This window comes from Acipenser ruthenus, chromosome 3, assembly GCF_902713425.1.
Source record: "Acipenser ruthenus chromosome 3, fAciRut3.2 maternal haplotype, whole genome shotgun sequence".
NCBI lineage: Eukaryota > Metazoa > Chordata > Actinopteri > Acipenseriformes > Acipenseridae > Acipenser > Acipenser ruthenus.
The window spans coordinates 68,443,009-68,461,921 of NC_081191.1; the positions used below are offsets into that span (position 1 = coordinate 68,443,009).

At 35.5% G+C, this 18,913-nt stretch overlaps 1 protein-coding gene across 8 annotated transcripts in view; it reads left to right on the forward strand.

Annotated features, from left to right (window-relative positions):
- Positions 1 to 18,913, forward strand: part of LOC117394169 (receptor-type tyrosine-protein phosphatase mu-like) — a 296,513-nt gene that overhangs the window by 241,617 nt on the left and 35,983 nt on the right. For 5 of the 8 annotated variants that reach the window (XM_059015556.1, XM_059015574.1, XM_059015591.1 and 2 more), the window contains 4 exons: positions 7,376 to 7,527; positions 9,311 to 9,385; positions 9,922 to 9,948; positions 12,244 to 12,431. In XM_059015556.1, the coding sequence (XP_058871539.1) occupies positions 7,376 to 7,527; positions 9,311 to 9,385; positions 9,922 to 9,948; positions 12,244 to 12,431 (442 nt within the window). The remainder of the gene's footprint in view (positions 1 to 7,375; positions 7,528 to 9,310; positions 9,386 to 9,921; positions 9,949 to 12,243; positions 12,432 to 18,913) is intronic. The other 3 variants (XM_059015565.1, XM_033992207.3, XM_059015607.1) reach the window with 1 other exon arrangement.

The following is an 18,913-nucleotide window of genomic DNA, read 5'->3' on the forward strand; positions in this document are numbered from 1 at the left end:
CTCTAACCTGTGGCTTGGTAGAGTGCTGAAATTGACTGCAGCTGAATAGCCCCTTGCTGAGTTTCAAGCAGAGACTGAACTGGTTCTTTGTAACATTGTGCTTGTCAATAGGGGTCTACAGTTGGCAACGTTGAAGAATATAAAATATACAATAGAAATAAAAAGTATTTCATTGCCGTCAGGTGGCACTCCCTCCGGACATATCATAAGGACTTTGGGATTGCTTTGCTTTGAGAAAATCACATTGCAGTCATGTACACAGCCACATGACTACCCGCACAAATGCAGATTTAAGACTGTTTACAGGGAGAATCGTTACCGGTAATTGAAAATGGCCAAGAAGCGTGCCACAACACAGCACTGCTTCATCAGCACAGAGCTCAACTGTGCAATATAAAATGTACTATTTGTTATTGTAACGGCACAATAGTGCCATTATAGAAAAAGTGACAGACAGTTTCTTGTTTAAACCCGATTTTGAGGGGTATGTTTTCTCTGCCGTTTGAAAACCGATTGGGACGCCATTTGGCACGCTTGGTGTCCGTGTCACGAATAATTTTTTTTTGGTATAGATTGTGAAAATCTGTTCGGTAGTTTTAAAGTTACAGAATGGCGTAAAAATTAGTTTTTACAAATTATTCAGACAGTTTTTTGCACTCAAATAACTAAAAAATGGCTGTGAGTTTAAATACCTCCTTTGGTAGGCTGGTAGAACTCATTAACGAGGAGTAACTTTTTGTGGAGCCAACAAAATCGGTCAAGTAATTACCGAGATGTTTGGGCTTTTCTTCGCGCATGTGTGGATAGTTTTTTCATAACTAAGAAAATACGCCTGCGCACTTCGGTCAAATGTTCGAATGTTCGGTCGTCCATTGATTCGCTTGTTAACTTATGTCTGAGCCGAGCTGAGGAGTGATCCATAGTGTAGAACTGCAGGCCGGAGACCAGCTACCCAGTACCTCTCTTTTACAAAGCAAGGGCTGCATTAAGAAACAAAATAATTACAAACTACAAACCTGTAATACAAATTAATAGACTTGTCAATTGTTTATCCTAGTGTAAGCAGAAATATAAAGTTGAACAACGTATAGCAGCAACGTGTGTTTATGGCAATAGATGACCCACATTTAGTCTAAAAAGTAAAGTTGTTTACTTACTGCATTATTTGACAAGACGTTACTTCCTGCTTTGCTGTTGTAGTCTAGAGTGGAGACAGACACACAAGATGGCAATGTAAACAAGGCTGAACTGTAGTTGTATGGGACGGTAGAATTTATTTAGGGTTAAATAAAACCTATTTCATTGATTAACGATGTATCAGAGTCCTTAATAAATACACACGCTTACATGAACTACATTTATAAATGTACCCAAAATTTCAGACTGACCGTCGGTTGTACATCAAATTAAAAATCCAGTGTTGTGTGAAAAAAAGACTTGCAAGTCCACTCATTTCAGAACCGCATTCAACAACAGCTTGTCTTATTTGAAATTCAGCAATTTTTCAGTGGCAGTTTTCATACACAAATTGCAATACTGAGGTAAGCATATCGTGTTCTGTTCAAAATTAAATCCTGGATACAATTTTCTTTCTTAATAAAGTTGAGCACAATGCTGGCATTCTGTGATTCTTGAAACGTATATTTTTTTGTGACAACTGTAAGAGTTAAATCGCACTGGGTAAGGGCTTTTGGTTTAAAATAAATAATAATAATTCAACAGGAATTAACGAGTTCTGTACTCGGTCTCCGTAAATTAAACCACCTTATTTGCATGCTGTATAAATACACCAATTCTTGCTCACAACCAAAATTATACAATTTTTACAGCAGTTATTTGATGCATTTGTAAAGTATTGTTCCCTTCAACTTTTTGTTTTATTATTATTATTCCATATCATTACATAGACTCCACATAAGTAAACATAAAATTCAAATACACTGTCTATTAATGAGAAGTCTATGTATAAGTGTATAATATATTTCAAATGTGATCATACTTGGAAATGTTTGCTTTAATAATAGAGGATGTTGCAATTACTAAGATGGTTTGCAAACCTAAAACTTATACAGAGAAACCTACAATGGAAAAAAATGATGTACTTTCCATTGCATAGGTATACAGACATTTTAACTCCACATTCCAGTAACAAAACAATGGAAATTAAAAACAAAAAACTATGTTTTAAGTGACAGTAAGAGCTGACAAAGCCGAAAAAGACTGGAAATTGTCAGGTAAGACCACCACTGCGCTCTTACATCACCCATGTTCTGACAAGGCTTTCCAGCACACACTGCTTAACTGGTACAGTAGGTGGGTTCACTTCAGACAACATAGGTAGTCACCCCCACTGGGCAGGTCAGTGGGTTGCTGAGGATTCAATAGTTATCTGAAACAGCTCAATACAGTAGATATCCTTTAGAAATTTTGAAGACTCACTGTCCTTTGTGATTAAAACCAAAACAACTGTACTAATGACTGTTGACTATGTGACATTTGCTCAATCTCTTAATTTTTATAAGTGTTCCAGTGAAACGGCGTACTGCATTATGATCAACATTACACAACTATGTGTAATTTCCAATACAAAGATGACCATTCTGTTACAACCTACATACAAGTTCAAGGTGTGTCCATTTCTGAAAAGCCACCAAAAAAAACCTACTGTAAACATTAATGTCTTCAGTTAAAAATCATGAAAACAAATCCCATGATTGACACTATTTTATGTCCTTTCAATGTTCTCATTACCATGCCACACAAATTTATTTTCCAGCATATTAAACACGAGTATGGGTTTTGTCAACAAAATAAATAAAAAAAGCTAAAAGAGTTGAAAACAAAGGTTAGAAATGTACACAAGAAATACATTGTCTCACTTCAGATGTGTTCATATTCAAATTATTATTATAATATTTATCTTTTACAATTCATATGTCAATGGTTTTAGTCACAAAGAACAGTGAGCTTTCTTAACTTGTAAAGCAGTGGTTCACAACCCTGGTCATGGGGACCCCTTGTGTCTGCTGGTTCCAGCTGAGCTCTCAGTTACTTAAATGAACACTCAGTTTAACTAACAGTTTGGTTCATCACATTTTAAAATTATTCTTCAGTTTATAAAAAAAAATGAGATTTTAAGTTTTATTCAATTTCATACATAACTTGAAATCTCCATCTCTTTCAAATCATTCAACAGCTTTGATTAGGCCAATTGTTAGTTTAGTTGAGTGTTCAATAAAGAAATTGAGTTGGAAAAAAAGTAACAGCAGATACATGGTGGTCCCCAAGACCAAGATTGAGAACCACTGATCTAAGGCATATTAGGCTGTTTCACAGAACTTTTCAATCCTCAGCAACCCACTGACATGACCAGTGGGTGTTGACTACCTGTTGTCTGAAGTGAACCCACCTACTGTACCAGTTAAGCAGTGTGTGCTGGAAAGCCTTGTCAGAACATGGGTGATGTAAGAGCGCAGTGGTGGTCTTACCTGACAATTTCCAGTCTTTATATATATATATATATATATACACACACACACACTTTGCACATGATCATCTGCACATGAGGCCTTGCATTCACAAAACATTTCTAGATAGTTTCTAAGGTTTCAAAGCAGCTTAGGCCCTTTTTTGCATTGTGTGGTAGTGCTTGCTTATTGCAAAGAACCAGTGCATTTTTATTGAAATTGAAAGGTCTCAGTGTGTGTATATGCTAAGAGAATTCTAGGATAGCACACCCTACTGAGCTGAAAAGAAATAGCTAACTGAGAACAGCTACAGTACCAGCAAAAGACTTGTGTGTTATTCCATTTACACAACAAAGGAAGTCATTTAACTATATCTTAACTGTAACTACCGTAAGTGCTTTTCTTTAACAAATAATACATATTTAAAGAGACTTCCAAAGCAGCTTTGGAAATTCCAAGTTGGAATTACCTCAAAATGAGTTTATTATAATTTTGTAATATCAGTGTTTGTTTGTTTTTGTTAATATTTTCTTAATAAATTAAATTAATTCAAGGTACCAGAGTAGCATAATTAAATAGAGGCTGTGTGGTCCAGTGGTTAAAGAAAAGGGCTTGTAACCAGGAGGTCCCCGGTTCAAATCTCACCTCAGCCACTGACTCATTGTGTGACCCTGAGCAAGTCACTTAATCTCCTTGTGCTCCGTCTTTCGGGTGAGACGTAACTGTAAATGACTCTGCAGCTGATGCATAGTTCACACACCCTAGTCTCTGTAAGTCGCCTTGGATAAAGGTGTCTGCTAAATAAACAAACATAATCTTTTAAAAAGTTAATTTGTTTTGCCTTTTTCTTTTCTTGAGCCTACAGTATTAAACATTTAAATCAGCTGTACAAAGGTTTTTTGTTTTGTTTTGTTTTTTTCTCTCGTTAAATCTTGCATGGTTCATCCATTTTGTAACAGGTACTGTCATTTTATGCACCATAATGAGTTCCCCTAAATTACTTGTAAGGCATACTTTCTTTTTTTTCTGAAGTCTTTTTAGTGAGATTCCTTCATTTCTGTCATCTCATTAGGCAGTTCATTGTTATGAATAACTTCGAGCTAAATGTTGTAGAAAATTAGTTAATTTAAAAAAGGCTGTCGCTTCCTTCGGTATAAACGTGGTATTTTGTTCACTTGGTAGCTTATGGTACTTTTTCTAGTTTTTATGGCATAATGTGAGACCACCATGCCCAGATATTTTCTTAACAGCATCCTTCAAAAAGGATGATGCCTCATCCGTAAAAGAAAACTATAATTTACCAATTATGAGTTATGTGCTATAAATCCCAACTACCTCAAATCTCATCTCCACAGTGAGTGATTTTTGGTTTTCAGTGAAAAATGTTTTTCTTGAATTAAGTTTGAATTAAAACCATGTTATTTAGTGGTCTCTGCAGGCAATTGTGTCGACAAATAGATTAGAGGTGTTAAAATAAAACATACACAATAAAATGCAGAATCCAAAACCAGTGCATTTAAAATATTGAGAACTGTGTTCATAAAATATAACATGGGTTTTAGCAACATGAGGCCTTGCATTCACAAAACATTTCTAGATAGTTTCTAAGGTTTCAAAGCAGCTTAGGCCCTTTTTTGCATTGTGTGGTAGTGCTTGCTTATTGCAAAGAACCAGTGCATTTTTATTGAAATTGAAAGGTCTCAGTGTGTGTATATGCTAAGAGAATTCTAGGATAGCACACCCTACTGAGCTGAAAAGAAATAGCTAACTGAGAACAGCTACAGTACCAGCAAAAGACTTGTGTGTTATTCCATTTACACAACAAAGGAAGTCATTTAACTATATCTTAACTGTAACTACCGTAAGTGCTTTTCTTTAACAAATAATACATATTTAAAGAGACTTCCAAAGCAGCTTTGGAAATTCCAAGTTGGAATTACCTCAAAATGAGTTTATTATAATTTTGTAATATCAGTGTTTGTTTGTTTTTGTTAATATTTTCTTAATAAATTAAATTAATTCAAGGTACCAGAGTAGCATAATTAAATAGAGGCTGTGTGGTCCAGTGGTTAAAGAAAAGGGCTTGTAACCAGGAGGTCCCCGGTTCAAATCTCACCTCAGCCACTGACTCATTGTGTGACCCTGAGCAAGTCACTTAATCTCCTTGTGCTCCGTCTTTCGGGTGAGACGTAACTGTAAATGACTCTGCAGCTGATGCATAGTTCACACACCCTAGTCTCTGTAAGTCGCCTTGGATAAAGGTGTCTGCTAAATAAACAAACATAATCTTTTAAAAAGTTAATTTGTTTTGCCTTTTTCTTTTCTTGAGCCTACAGTATTAAACATTTAAATCAGCTGTACAAAGGTTTTTTGTTTTGTTTTGTTTTTTTCTCTCGTTAAATCTTGCATGGTTCATCCATTTTGTAACAGGTACTGTCATTTTATGCACCATAATGAGTTCCCCTAAATTACTTGTAAGGCATACTTTCTTTTTTTTCTGAAGTCTTTTTAGTGAGATTCCTTCATTTCTGTCATCTCATTAGGCAGTTCATTGTTATGAATAACTTCGAGCTAAATGTTGTAGAAAATTAGTTAATTTAAAAAAGGCTGTCGCTTCCTTCGGTATAAACGTGGTATTTTGTTCACTTGGTAGCTTATGGTACTTTTTCTAGTTTTTATGGCATAATGTGAGACCACCATGCCCAGATATTTTCTTAACAGCATCCTTCAAAAAGGATGATGCCTCATCCGTAAAAGAAAACTATAATTTACCAATTATGAGTTATGTGCTATAAATCCCAACTACCTCAAATCTCATCTCCACAGTGAGTGATTTTTGGTTTTCAGTGAAAAATGTTTTTCTTGAATTAAGTTTGAATTAAAACCATGTTATTTAGTGGTCTCTGCAGGCAATTGTGTCGACAAATAGATTAGAGGTGTTAAAATAAAACATACACAATAAAATGCAGAATCCAAAACCAGTGCATTTAAAATATTGAGAACTGTGTTCATAAAATATAACATGGGTTTTAGCAACATACAACTTGCATTATATTTTAGTTGCCAGCAAGCTGTCATACAGTAAATTGTATCAATTTACTAACAATCCATTGACAGTCCCTCTGTACTGTTTTATCTATAGTAGTTTTCTTTCTCAGACATGAGAAAGAAGCAGCATTGCAAACTGTAAAAGACAATTACATGTCAGATGAGGCAAGGGAAACAAATACTCTTGCCCTCTGTGGCTGCTTATGGAATTTCTTGAACTCCAATTAAGTGTGAATGTTTATAATTTTCAGATTTTAGATACAGTTAATAAAGGTATACAAAAAAATTAAACATTTTTGACACGTATTGTGTTTTGATGTACAGTAAATGTTGTTTCCAATGATTTAATAAAACGGGAAATTCGAAACGAGAGAAAAGTACATGCATCAGAATTTGATATAATAAATGAAATTTATAATTAAAGTTCGGGAGGAGGGTCAGACACCAATCTCCGCATCACCAAATTGAATCATTCAATTTACACATTAGCTAATTTAAATTGTTAGCACTATAAATACCCTCTTCACTTATCTCTCAGTTGCGTTTTGATTTCATCGTAACCCACCACCTCCCCATCTCCACCTTTCTTAACAGTTTTTATGTTTTATCAAATGGGGGTCTCAGCCTCGTCCAGTTGGCCAGGCAGCGAACCCTCAAACCAAGTTTAGGTTTGATGCCAAATGAATGTGTATATACAGCATACTTTTCTGTTAAATCGCATACTCCGCATTCTCTACAATAAATATTTGTACTAAAACATTTTGTGATTGGTGTTTGTCCCGAACTACTGAATTCCTTTTTGTGCGAATTTCAAGTATGTGCTTACCTACAACTGTATGTTTATGGCTGTATCTCTTTAGAAAACTTGCAAAGAAACGCAAAGAGACACAAAGCAGCACACGGCAAGAGATGACTGTGATGGTGAACACTATGGACAAAAGCTACACTGAGCAGGGGACAAACTGTGATGAGGCATTCTCTTTCATGGACACCCACAACCTCAATGGGAGATGTAAGTACATCTTGTTGTTTCTTTTACCTAATATTTTGCATCCCTGTGGTCAAAACAAAAAGGTCCCACTTCACCAGTTGCCTTACCCAGAGACATTGCTGTTTAATCTGCATTCAACAATATACAGTATAAGTATAACCTATTGTCCAGCTGATACATATCACACACTGTCTGTGGTATGTGGAATATCTGAATCAGTCATTTAGAAAGAAAGAAAGCTTTATATTATTGTGTAGTTTTATTGGGATATTTCTTTGTTTCGTTATTTTAAAGTGAAAACTGGCAGCTATTTTAGATTTAGTCTACAAAAGATGAAAAAGGTTTATAGTAAATCACTTGATCCTTGAAGAATGGTTGGCATTTGAGTTATCAAAACTCACTGTATGTTATCATAATCCATGACTTTGCAAATACACATCCACATTAAACCCAGCAAGGTGCTTTTAGTCCTGTATAGTACCCCATACAGGGTCTTTCAACTAGTTTAAATGAAATACACTTTTTAAAAACATGCTGTCATGCACAAGAAAGTAGGTTATGACAAACCATTTCTGATGTGACCTTTTCCATCTGTCAGTTCTAAAGATTGAAATAGAAGTAATGTGCTATACAGGAGTCACCTGAAGATGTATAGTTTAGTTTGCATGTGAATTGAAGTGAACTGGGTAGTAGCCCTTTAAGGAGTTCTAATCTCATCCCCTTTTTTATTCTGATAAAAATGCTGTGGTTCCTTGTTAATTCTGTCAAAGAAACTCAATATTTCCAGTGTATTATACAGTGGAATCTCACTATTGAAGCCACTCAAGGAACCGACAAAATGTGGTACATAGTCAAAACATGTGTCCAAGAATTTTAATAAGAAGTTAGTTATTTTAGTTTTCTTTTATGCACTGTTCTTATTTACTTAATTAGTTTTTGTTTCAATAGTGTTGCATCTAACATTTCAGAGGGTCCGTTCTTACTTGATAGTTAATTGTATGGTTTGATATGTTTGGGACTGCAGAAGGTTGTCTTAATACAGAATACACGGGTGGACTTAATATTGAAGGTGACTTAACATTGCCATGAAAGGTTTATTTATTTAACCTTCATTTAACCAGGAAAGTCCAGTTGAGATTAAAATGTATTTTTCAAGGGAGACCTGATCAAGAAGGTGGCATATAATAAAAACACACACACACACACACAAATTCAAGTGAGCGCAACCTATACAAATAAGTTAAGCAAAAACAAAACCAAAACATGTCTCGGCTTAAGAGATTTATATTTTTTGTTTGAACTCCTTTAGATATAACAAGACAGTAAGTTTTAGTCCTTCCTGAAGATATTCCGAGACCATGGAGCAAGAAAACAAAATGCCTTTTATCCAAATCAGGACTGTAAAAAAGAAGTGAGATGGCCTTGAAACAAGTTTTTACTGTTAGTTGCTTCTTTAAGTTTAATTATCGGCATGGTGGGTTAGGTCATTTGAATCCAATCTTTTAAATCCCCTGTAAGGTGTCAACGTTTGATTTCCTCCTAAAATAGAAAACGATTCAGCAAGCACCTGAATCTCCGCACCCCCAGAATTGAACTCTGCTTTTTAATGTGTTGTCAACACTTTCTTTCAAGGCTGCCTGCTTGTTAATCATTTCGGTGACACATTGATCCAAACAGTTGACATGCTTTACGGTGGTTGCTCAGATAGATCATGAAACTCACTAATGTAGGAAAGATTTCATGAGTATGTTTCTGCCTCAACTGATCACGTCTCTGGTTTGCTTGCTTTTTTTTTCTTTTAAAGCTGTATCTTCACCATCTTCATTTACAATGAAGACCAATACCCTCAGTACAACGGTGCCAGCTTCCTACTATCCAGGTAATCACAATGTATCGTTATCTTACTGGTGCAATATAGTGCAAGTGACACATAGTGCAGATTAATACAACAACAATCATCTACAGTCAGTGTGGAATTACAGTTATATTGCTGAGGTCTGGTTCAGAGTGCATTTCTTTTAGTTTTGTAAATTAATTTAGTAAGAAATAAAGTACTGTATGTTTTAACTGTACTGGCTCATTGACTATCTGTGTGCAATTCAAATGAAAGCATTGTTATTTGTGAAAACTAGGGCTTTAACCACTGTCTTTGTTGTTGGCCCTATGCCTTTGCTGCTCAATAACTTTCTTCAAACATCCTCCTGCTCTGTGTTTTAGTTGGGCTGAATAACATGTTTGCACTAAAACTACTGTACCATTAAGCCGGCACAAATTTGGGCTTGGTGCTTTATATACAGTAACTCTTGAAGTTGTATATTCCTATCTTATAAAAACACAGTACTTTTCATTATTTACACCCATATTTTCTCTCCTTTTATAAATCTCCACACCGCACTGGTTATGGTGTATGGGCAGATCCTTTTGTGCCAACTGCAATTTTAGGTGAGAGTTTTTTATTTTTATTTTTTTCCATGACTTATTGTTAGGTAATTTAAAAACAAAGGAGTACTAGATATGTAAATATATTTAGCCTATATTAAAGCGCACAGGGATTCAGCTGCTAAAACATAAAGCATTCCAGTTATTTTAGCTTATCCCATTGAGGAACGCTTCACTTCCATACCTGTCTGCTTTCTTATCTGTGAAATCAGAAGAAATGACCTGGAACTGGCTTCACTCCATCCCATCCGCATTAAGTGTCGTGCGTGTGATGTCACGTATGTGTATGACCTCTCATATGCATGGACAGACAATGTGGACAGGATGAAGGGAGTGACAGAGTGACGCAACAACTTGCGCATTGCCATTGGTATGACTGTAATTGTCGAGGTAACTAAACCAAAAGAGAAAATGCTGCAATGTACCATACTGATCAGGTGAGAGTAGTGGATTAATGAAGTCATGTCCTTAGGCTGTCAAAAAAATTCTATAGAAAAAATAATAGTGTACATGCTCTGCCTTTTGAATGATTGGAGTGTTTCAAGACAATTTTTGAAAATTGAAAATAATTTATTTTTAAGTATTTTTTTAATTTTAAAAAGCATGAAAAAAATCACCCTGTAGCTTGAACATTTTTACCTTTACAAAAAAAAAAAACCAATAAATACAAATTATTAATAAGTAAATCAGGTGGCAGCACATTAGTTTGCTATTTTCCCTCCAGTGAAAGTAGCACCTTGAAGGCTGAAGACTTATCAAGAAGCATGAATTTCTATTGCAATTGTTATGCAAAGTCCACATAATCACAGGATGACCTAAGCAATTGGCATTGATTTGCACTTTCAGTAGTATGGAGTAGGGAGTAAAATGTACAAAGGGGTCACAGCTACCTGCTGTTGAGTTAGTGTAGATCATTTCAAAACAGTTTAATTTGATTCATGTTATTAAATTTTTTTTTTTTTTTTTTTAAAGTACTTTATTGTAAAACAGCAAATTTGTAAAAAATGAAGTCTAAAACCTTTCACCCTTAACCTGATTTGTTTTAAGAGTAATAGGAATAAAGAGTTTAGGAGAGGAGTATTCAATATATATCCTTTCAATAGCCTCTATTTTAATAGCCAGCAATCTGAACTACCCAATTGCAGTGTCCTTCCGATACGTACACATTTCTCTTTATATTTCCATTTACTTGTTTAACATTGTGAAACACTTAACCTCCCAAAAGGCACGTGAACCTGGCTGTAGTAGCTCTACTAAAAACTGTACAGGTATGCATACTGTATTTTTGCTTATACCCTGTTTCCTTTTTCTCCTCCTTTTTTTCTTCACATTAACCTGTTATGTATCTTCTTAAAAAGTGCCAATCAATGGTAAGTTCCCAGTTTGCCCTGTGGGGGAGGAGGCTTGTGTGGTTTATATAGAATTTAGCCTACTTGGCTGGTTCTGTTGTGTGTTGACTTGCATGGCAGTTGACATATAGCATTTCATGCCCAGTGTTTATCCCATGGTCTACTGTGAAGCCATTAGCTAGTATGGCATGCCAAGTGACTGATCAGAGCATTAACCACGAGTAGGTGGGCTGTCTTGCATTTGTCTTTTGTTTTGTAGGTGTTACATCAGACATTGCCATTGTAGCTTCAGCAATACACTCCATTTAACATGCGCTATTGTGTGGTCATGCATTTTTGTGCAGCCTCATTATCACATTAGTCTAGTTACGTGAGATAACGTATTTTGCAGTTCAGTCATAGGCAGAATTTAAATAGTTTGTCATAACTACTGCAGGTGTGTTTACAGTTTTCTAGAACTTTATAGTACCTGCTCAGTGGTCTTTTTAGGCCAAAATGTTTTGTTATATAAATAAATGTCTGTACTTTGTATCACTTTTTGCTGTCCTGTTTTTTTAAGCAGTATTGTTTATTTGATACAGTTTGGCACAATTGGCTTCTAGTTTAATTGAGACTGCGGTACCATCTCACTGCAGTAGGGGTTGACTGCTGCAGAAGTTCAAGGAACAGATACTGTATTAGTCTTTAAGTAGTGTTTTTACCTTGGTCCACAGCCATTCCAAAAATGTTGTCCTTTTTATATATTGTAAAAAGGAATCACTGTTTTGTTTTTGTTTAGATTTGTTTACAGCCATTTTTGACATATATATATATATATATATATATATATATATATATATATATATATATATATATATATATATATATATATATAAGTATTTTGCTTTAAGTGAATGTATGTAGTTAAAGCTGTAAACATTTCACTATTGTTGTTATTGCTGTGTTGTAGATGAAAACCACACACTAGTGAGCGACACAAGCAGCCTGGTCCAGTCACACTCCTACAAGAAGAGGGAACCAGTCGATGTGCCGTACCAAACAGGGCAGCTTCACCCAGCCATTCGAGTAGCTGACCTGCTGCAGCACATCACCCAGATGAAATGTGCCGAGGGCTACGGGTTCAAAGAGGAGTACGAGGTGAGTTTATGGAGGTGGCCAACTTCCTCTTTGTGTCAGCACAGCCTGCAAAAAGAAATTCTAACCATAGCCTAACAATGTGTCTCTTCTGATATTGTATTAAAATGGAAGAGCTGGTCTGTGGGCTCTTTTTGTGGGGGGGTGCGTAAGTACTGTATTAAAAAGGACAAACCACAACAGAAATACCCTAATGTAGTACAGGAAGGTAGCAAGAGGAAGGGCTGCTAAAAGCTTAAAACCTCTATTGCTTTAAATAGAGGGCAGATTGGAGCATTGTAATTTGTTCTCTGTGTGATGCATTTGTAGAGTTGCACATTTGCTGGGATTTTTTCTTTTTTTTTAAACCAGAAAATTGTATGTGTGTAAAGTCTTTTTTGCTGGCTTTCGTTAATAAGTCTCTTTTTATATTGTACTTTTCTTCAGAATGTTGTTATATTCTTAATGCTGCTTTGAAGTTTCATGAATTTCAAAATGCTCCATGTGGCTTAACTACCAAGCATCATTCTGTTGGCAGGAGCTGTCCCTTTTGCATGTAAACCCCTTAACACCCATTCTGTGCAAGGCTGTGGTTGTATTTACCGCTCATTGTTCCAAGAGCAACGATACCTTTGAATCAAAACAGAACCAACAGTAGTTTTTACAGCATCTAGAAATATATATTTTTATGGTACTCCATAAAAAACATCTGCCATCTTCATATAAAACAGTAAAGCATCGCAGTTTGAATGAGTGATTGTTCTCTGGAGTATGTGTGTGACTCCTATTCTAACAAAAAAATAAATGCTATGTTAATAACACTTTAGAGATGACTGAGCTCATCTTCCCTAATTGTAAGCACAAGAGCCACAAAAAAGTATTTCCATCTGCTGTGTGTGGTGCCTTGCTTTCTTACTTTATGGATTTGATCTGATAAAATGACAGAGATGCTGCTACAGCACATTCATGTGCAGGATATTTACCTGTAATGAAAGCATTCCCATGAGTGAGCAATATAGGAAATACATAAATAATGCAACCTCTCTCACTATTCCCAGTGCAGGCATATTCAGGCTTGTGGTTGCTGCCCTAAGGGTGTCATTCATTATGGATAGAGATTTTGGATTGCTGCATTACATCAAGATACACTGATAAAAAGGCAGTATACAAAATGATTAAAACATTCTTTGAAGAACTATAGCAAACAGATTTGCTTTTACTATTAATGTAACCATTTTAGAAGCGCCGCGCAAATTAAAACACGTTAGAAGGAATCTGAAGTAAATATATAAACGTTTTTTTAAATACAGTACAGTCGTCCCTCACAATTTTGTGCTGCACAAAATAAAGGTGGGATTAGAGAAGGGTTACCTGCACAATTTACTGTCAACATGGCCTAACCGTTAATCAAATTAATGAATCAAATCGTGCAATAACAAGGGAGCACTGTAATATCTATCTAGAACAAAAAATACCTCTTTGAAAATATAAAATATCAGGATGATTGAAGGTCAGTGTATTAACCCCTAAACTGTGTACTTGTGTCTTTTTTAGCCCATGCTCCTTGCTATTCTGTACATTAACTATGGAAAAGATAAACACAGTAAGCAAAACCTTTGCTTTAAGGAGAAATGTATGAATTACGTTGGCTTTCAGAATGCTATAGGTTCTGTGAAGGAAATTTTCCTGAGTCTATTCATTATTTTCTTGTGCAGTACTAGCAAACCTAATGACTTTTAGGCACCATAGTTTTTATTTATGTATTTATTTTTGTAACACCTCTCATAAAAGTTACAATAAAGTTAAAATACAATAAAGCATACAGTAGTAAAAGCATAGTAAAGCATAGGTAAGCATTGCAGCCCAGAGAGGTACAGTATGGTATGGCATATTAAAAAACATGGTCAACTATGGTGAATACATAACATAATTCATAGCATAGAGGAACTGCAAAAACTTTTATAAGGGAATAATGCTTTTTTTGTTTGTTGTTTTTTTCCAACTACTTATTAGATATTTCTATAATTATACACATTTAAAATCTAATAATAATATAGTATATAGAGAAAGTCAATCTCAATTATGTCAATGGATTTATACTAGATGACCTGATGATTATGAATACTAGGGACATTAATATGTACAATTAGGTATTGTTCTATAATTAAATTGTATTATACACAGTTTGCAGTTGTTGCTATTTATTGTGAACTAGATAAAGTACCAAAAACCACAACAGGAAGTGCAGTACTCTGCAATGATTTATTAATGGAAACAAGAGCATTTCTAAAGCATGAATGTGCAGTGATCCATTACTAGCCCATCAATGATTGGCAATAGCAGTTACTAGTCAAAGGACATGTGAAGGTCATGAACCTGTGGTTAACAGACAACCTCTTATGCATAGCGTTAATTTTAATCACAGCTTAATTATTTTAAAACGTGTGGTTTTTTGTTTTATTTTGCTTTTTTTTGTAAAAACTACTATTTTTTTAACATGAAATATTATTATTTGTCAGTTATTCTTGTAGTCTATAGAAAAAAGCAGGATGCCTGCATTTGTAACATATTACTGTTATTTTGTATTGTTTATTTTTGATGTTGTTTTGTATGAACCACCCCAGTAAAATTATTAAATTCTACAAATACAGGTATCAAATTGAATGCACATGCAGCAGGCTGCTTAAATAAAATAATATTCTCTATTTCAATACTATAACTTTAATGTAACCTATATACAATTTCTTCAGAATGGATATGCACATTTTTCATTCAGATATGTTTTGCCATAAAGAAGCCTGAGATAAATAAAACAGAAATAGTGTTTGTTAGCAGGTAGTGTTTGTTAGCAGGGCTGATGTTATCTGTAAGGGACTGTTGTAAGCCATTGACTGGACAGGTGAGATGCATTCTCCCGAAGTGTACCAGTTATTAAAAGTCATGACAAAGAAATCAGAAACCTAAGCCCCTTTCACACAATCCCGTGTAGTGTGAAACCCCATACCTGGGTTGTACCCGGGTTGACCCGGGTCCCAACGACCCACCTCAGGATGTGGGTCGACACGCTTTGACCCGGGTTGAGTGAGACAAATTGCTTGACGACCGTTAGTGAGCCGACACAGTAACAAACAGCCATGCCTGCATGAAGGTTTCACTTCAACAAGGAGCATTTCTAGTTAATATGTTTAGCCATATTTTTGTTGAGTGAGACACAGTATGAGCCATATTGCAGCAGGGATGTAGAAACATTTGCTCTAATCAACGTTTGGGCCGACAGTTCAATCCAGAGAAGCTTGGATGGACGCGTCCGTAAAAAGCTGCTTCCTGGGCATTGATACGCGTATTGTGCACTTGCGTCTGTCACCCAGGTCAACCCTGCTTTATCAAACGCAGTGTGAAGTCGTGTAGCTGACCCGGGTAGAGCATGCCAGTGTGAAAGGGGCTCGAGATTAAAGTCATGCTTTACTTGGATGGAAATTGTAATATGAATGATACAAGTTCTACTCATATTTAATAACTCATAGGCTGGAATACTGAGAGGCTGTCTGATTTGTGTGACTGTTTTTTGTAAAGGGCAGTTTTATGGTTGAAATAGCCTTTTCACATTCTCTGTTTGATTCTTTAAATTGCATTTGCAGCCATGAAATCCCCAGAAAGTTGGTTAAAAAGGATGGACGCTGAGGGAGTCAGTTCATAGCACATAATACAACTCTTTGTTAGGATGCTCTTCTTGGTATTCTGATTTGCTTAGCTTCTCTAATCCTGTGACTGTCCTTGGAGTCTCATTACTTTTGGCAAAGTCGTGACAGCCTTTTTCCAAGCTCAGGCTGAGCAGGCTTGACTTATAGTTGTGCTTACTTGTGTGCCAGAGCAGCCCAGTCTCTCTTTCCTAGGTCTCTCTATTCCACAGGGCTAGTCATTTTTGTAGTGTCTGCACTGCATTTGCAGCGTAAGATTTGGACAGTGAGATATTGCTGTATTTCTAGTCGAAGTAAGTTGCCTTGTGAATTGAATAGGTAATATAGGGAAGAAAAATCTGAGCCTAGGGCAGCCTATTATCAAAATTCTCAGTTCAGATGGGGGCTGTTGAATTCACCTTGAATCTTCATGTTTAAACTGCAGATTAGTGTATATAATAGTGTATAAAATATTACCTTTGGAATTATGGTTTAATACGTCTGAGTCAATTATGCAAAGTTGATGGCAATGTGACAGATATTTTGTTTGCATTGGCCCAAAAAGGATTTGGGCAAAACTTATAGAACTCTGACCACAAGAGATCAGCCTGATATTGTATGTTTCTATTACTTGCATGTTGAATGGACAATCAAATGGAAATAAATCGAAGTATATAGTAAGAAAGGGCTATTATTGTTTGTTGTTTTGTTTTCGGGGGGGGGGAAGAAAGCAAAAGTGTAATTTAATACATGCACCAAGTCAATCATTGAGAGCTAACCGACATCAAGCACATTGTGTTGTTTGTGATGTCAATAGAAAAGCACTTCTGAACAAGAAAGGAAAGAATCTTTCAAAGGGGAAGGGCCCATAAATGTGAAACTGGAACTGAAAAGGAAATCCAACAAAGGAACATTTAAACTGTGCATCAAAGAATGAGAACAGATCAAATATGCATGATGAAAAACTGTTATTATTGTTTCTAAAGATTTTAGGTTTTGTATGTATTTAGTAGATTAATTGGCAGTGTTTTCAGGACACTTAATTTGTGTGTTTATCGGGCATTTAAATTAAGACAAGGCTAAGAGTTACACTAATATAAATTTGAGCTTAGCATATTTAGATTTCAGCTGTTATTCATTACATATTATGCAAATACATGCATGCAGTTCACTGCATTTATTTGACAGAAGCGATATAAAGACTTAAATAAAACATGTTTACTAAATTACAATCACGTTTACAGTTTTATATATATATTTTTATGAATAGGGGATATATAACATATATTTTAAATAGGTTAAAAATGAGACAAAAGATAAACCTTTCACTTTCAATAGGATATAAAAGCAGTTTACAGTACAGTTTGGATAAACAAATATCATAAGGAGTCCTTGAGTGTATAGCACTGAGACGACTTTGTCTGTAATCAGGTCTTTAAAATGAGAGAAGACCACAGCACTTGTCTCATCATAGCTGTAACCACGACACATGGAGTATCCTTGGAGATAAGTCATTCTCGATAGCACAACATCCTCGACTTTGTCTCAGATTGTATCCTTTTGGAAGACTGTATTCTCCTCAGCACTCAATGCTCCCTGCAGTGATCTCTTAAACATATCTCATCTCAAGGTGTAACTAGTCATCTTTGTTAATCGAGTCCTTTAAAATGTAACCTTGACATTTGAAATACTAGAAAAAAATGTGCCGCCTTTAAACTTGTATTCTTCTTTAAATGTGTATGTAGAATTTGAAAAAAAAAACAGCAAACCTGCGCTTTCAGGTTCACTGAAATTACACAGCAGTGTGTTGGAAGGTCTGAAGCAGAGAAAGTGTTTTAATTCCTGTAAATTCTTGATTTGGTCGGCAGATCAAGCATATGCATTCTATCTGTTGAAAATCCATTCCGTCTGTGTTTAATAAAGTTTGAAAGAGGTACCTATCTGTTGAGGTGTTATTGTTACCTGTGGTTCTATTCTAACTGGATTTTTACTTAGCACATTTAATAGTCAATTTACAGTAATGAACCATAAATCAAATGCATTTCTGTCCATTGACATGTATTAATATGTCTAATTGTGTTAACTATATTTACTACTGATTTAATGAATCATGTATTACATGTAATTAAGTAAAAAATGAATATATACATTAAATATGTGCAGTACAATTATTCTCTCTGCATTGGACAGTAATGCTTAGAAATTGTGTGTCAACGCTGGCTGGGTTTACATGCATGTGAAAATCTCTACAGTCATGACTATGTGATGTTGTCACACGAATACATCGTGAAACAGCAAAAGAACGTCCTTTGGTTAGCGCGACTTTAAGAGCAGTGTCAATCACTTTCTCACGATAAAATAGATGTAAAACCCCATGTAAACTGGAGCAGGAATCATGCTTGTGTCTCACGAGATTTCAGCAGTCAAGATCCCGTTTAACTGACAGAATCTCCATGTTATTCTTCAGCAGAGCCGTACCAAACCACACACACACACACACACACACACACACACACACACACACACACACACAGGAAAGAACGCAAAAGACGCTACAAATGTAAACCTTTCGTATAGCCTATTATTAATGTTTGTATGTTGTTAAGCACAGCTAACCAAACTTTTAGCCTAATATTATTATCATTAGTAGTAGTAGTAGTAGTCGTATTTTCTTTCTATAATTCTTTTAAGATGTCCCAGGAATAACAGAGCTCCTCCACCTCTTCTTCCACCACACATAACTGGAATGAATTGTTAGCATCAATTGGCATATTGTGCAATAAGTTAGTATAACTTTTAGATGTTACGCATATCTATTTAAGTAGTAAA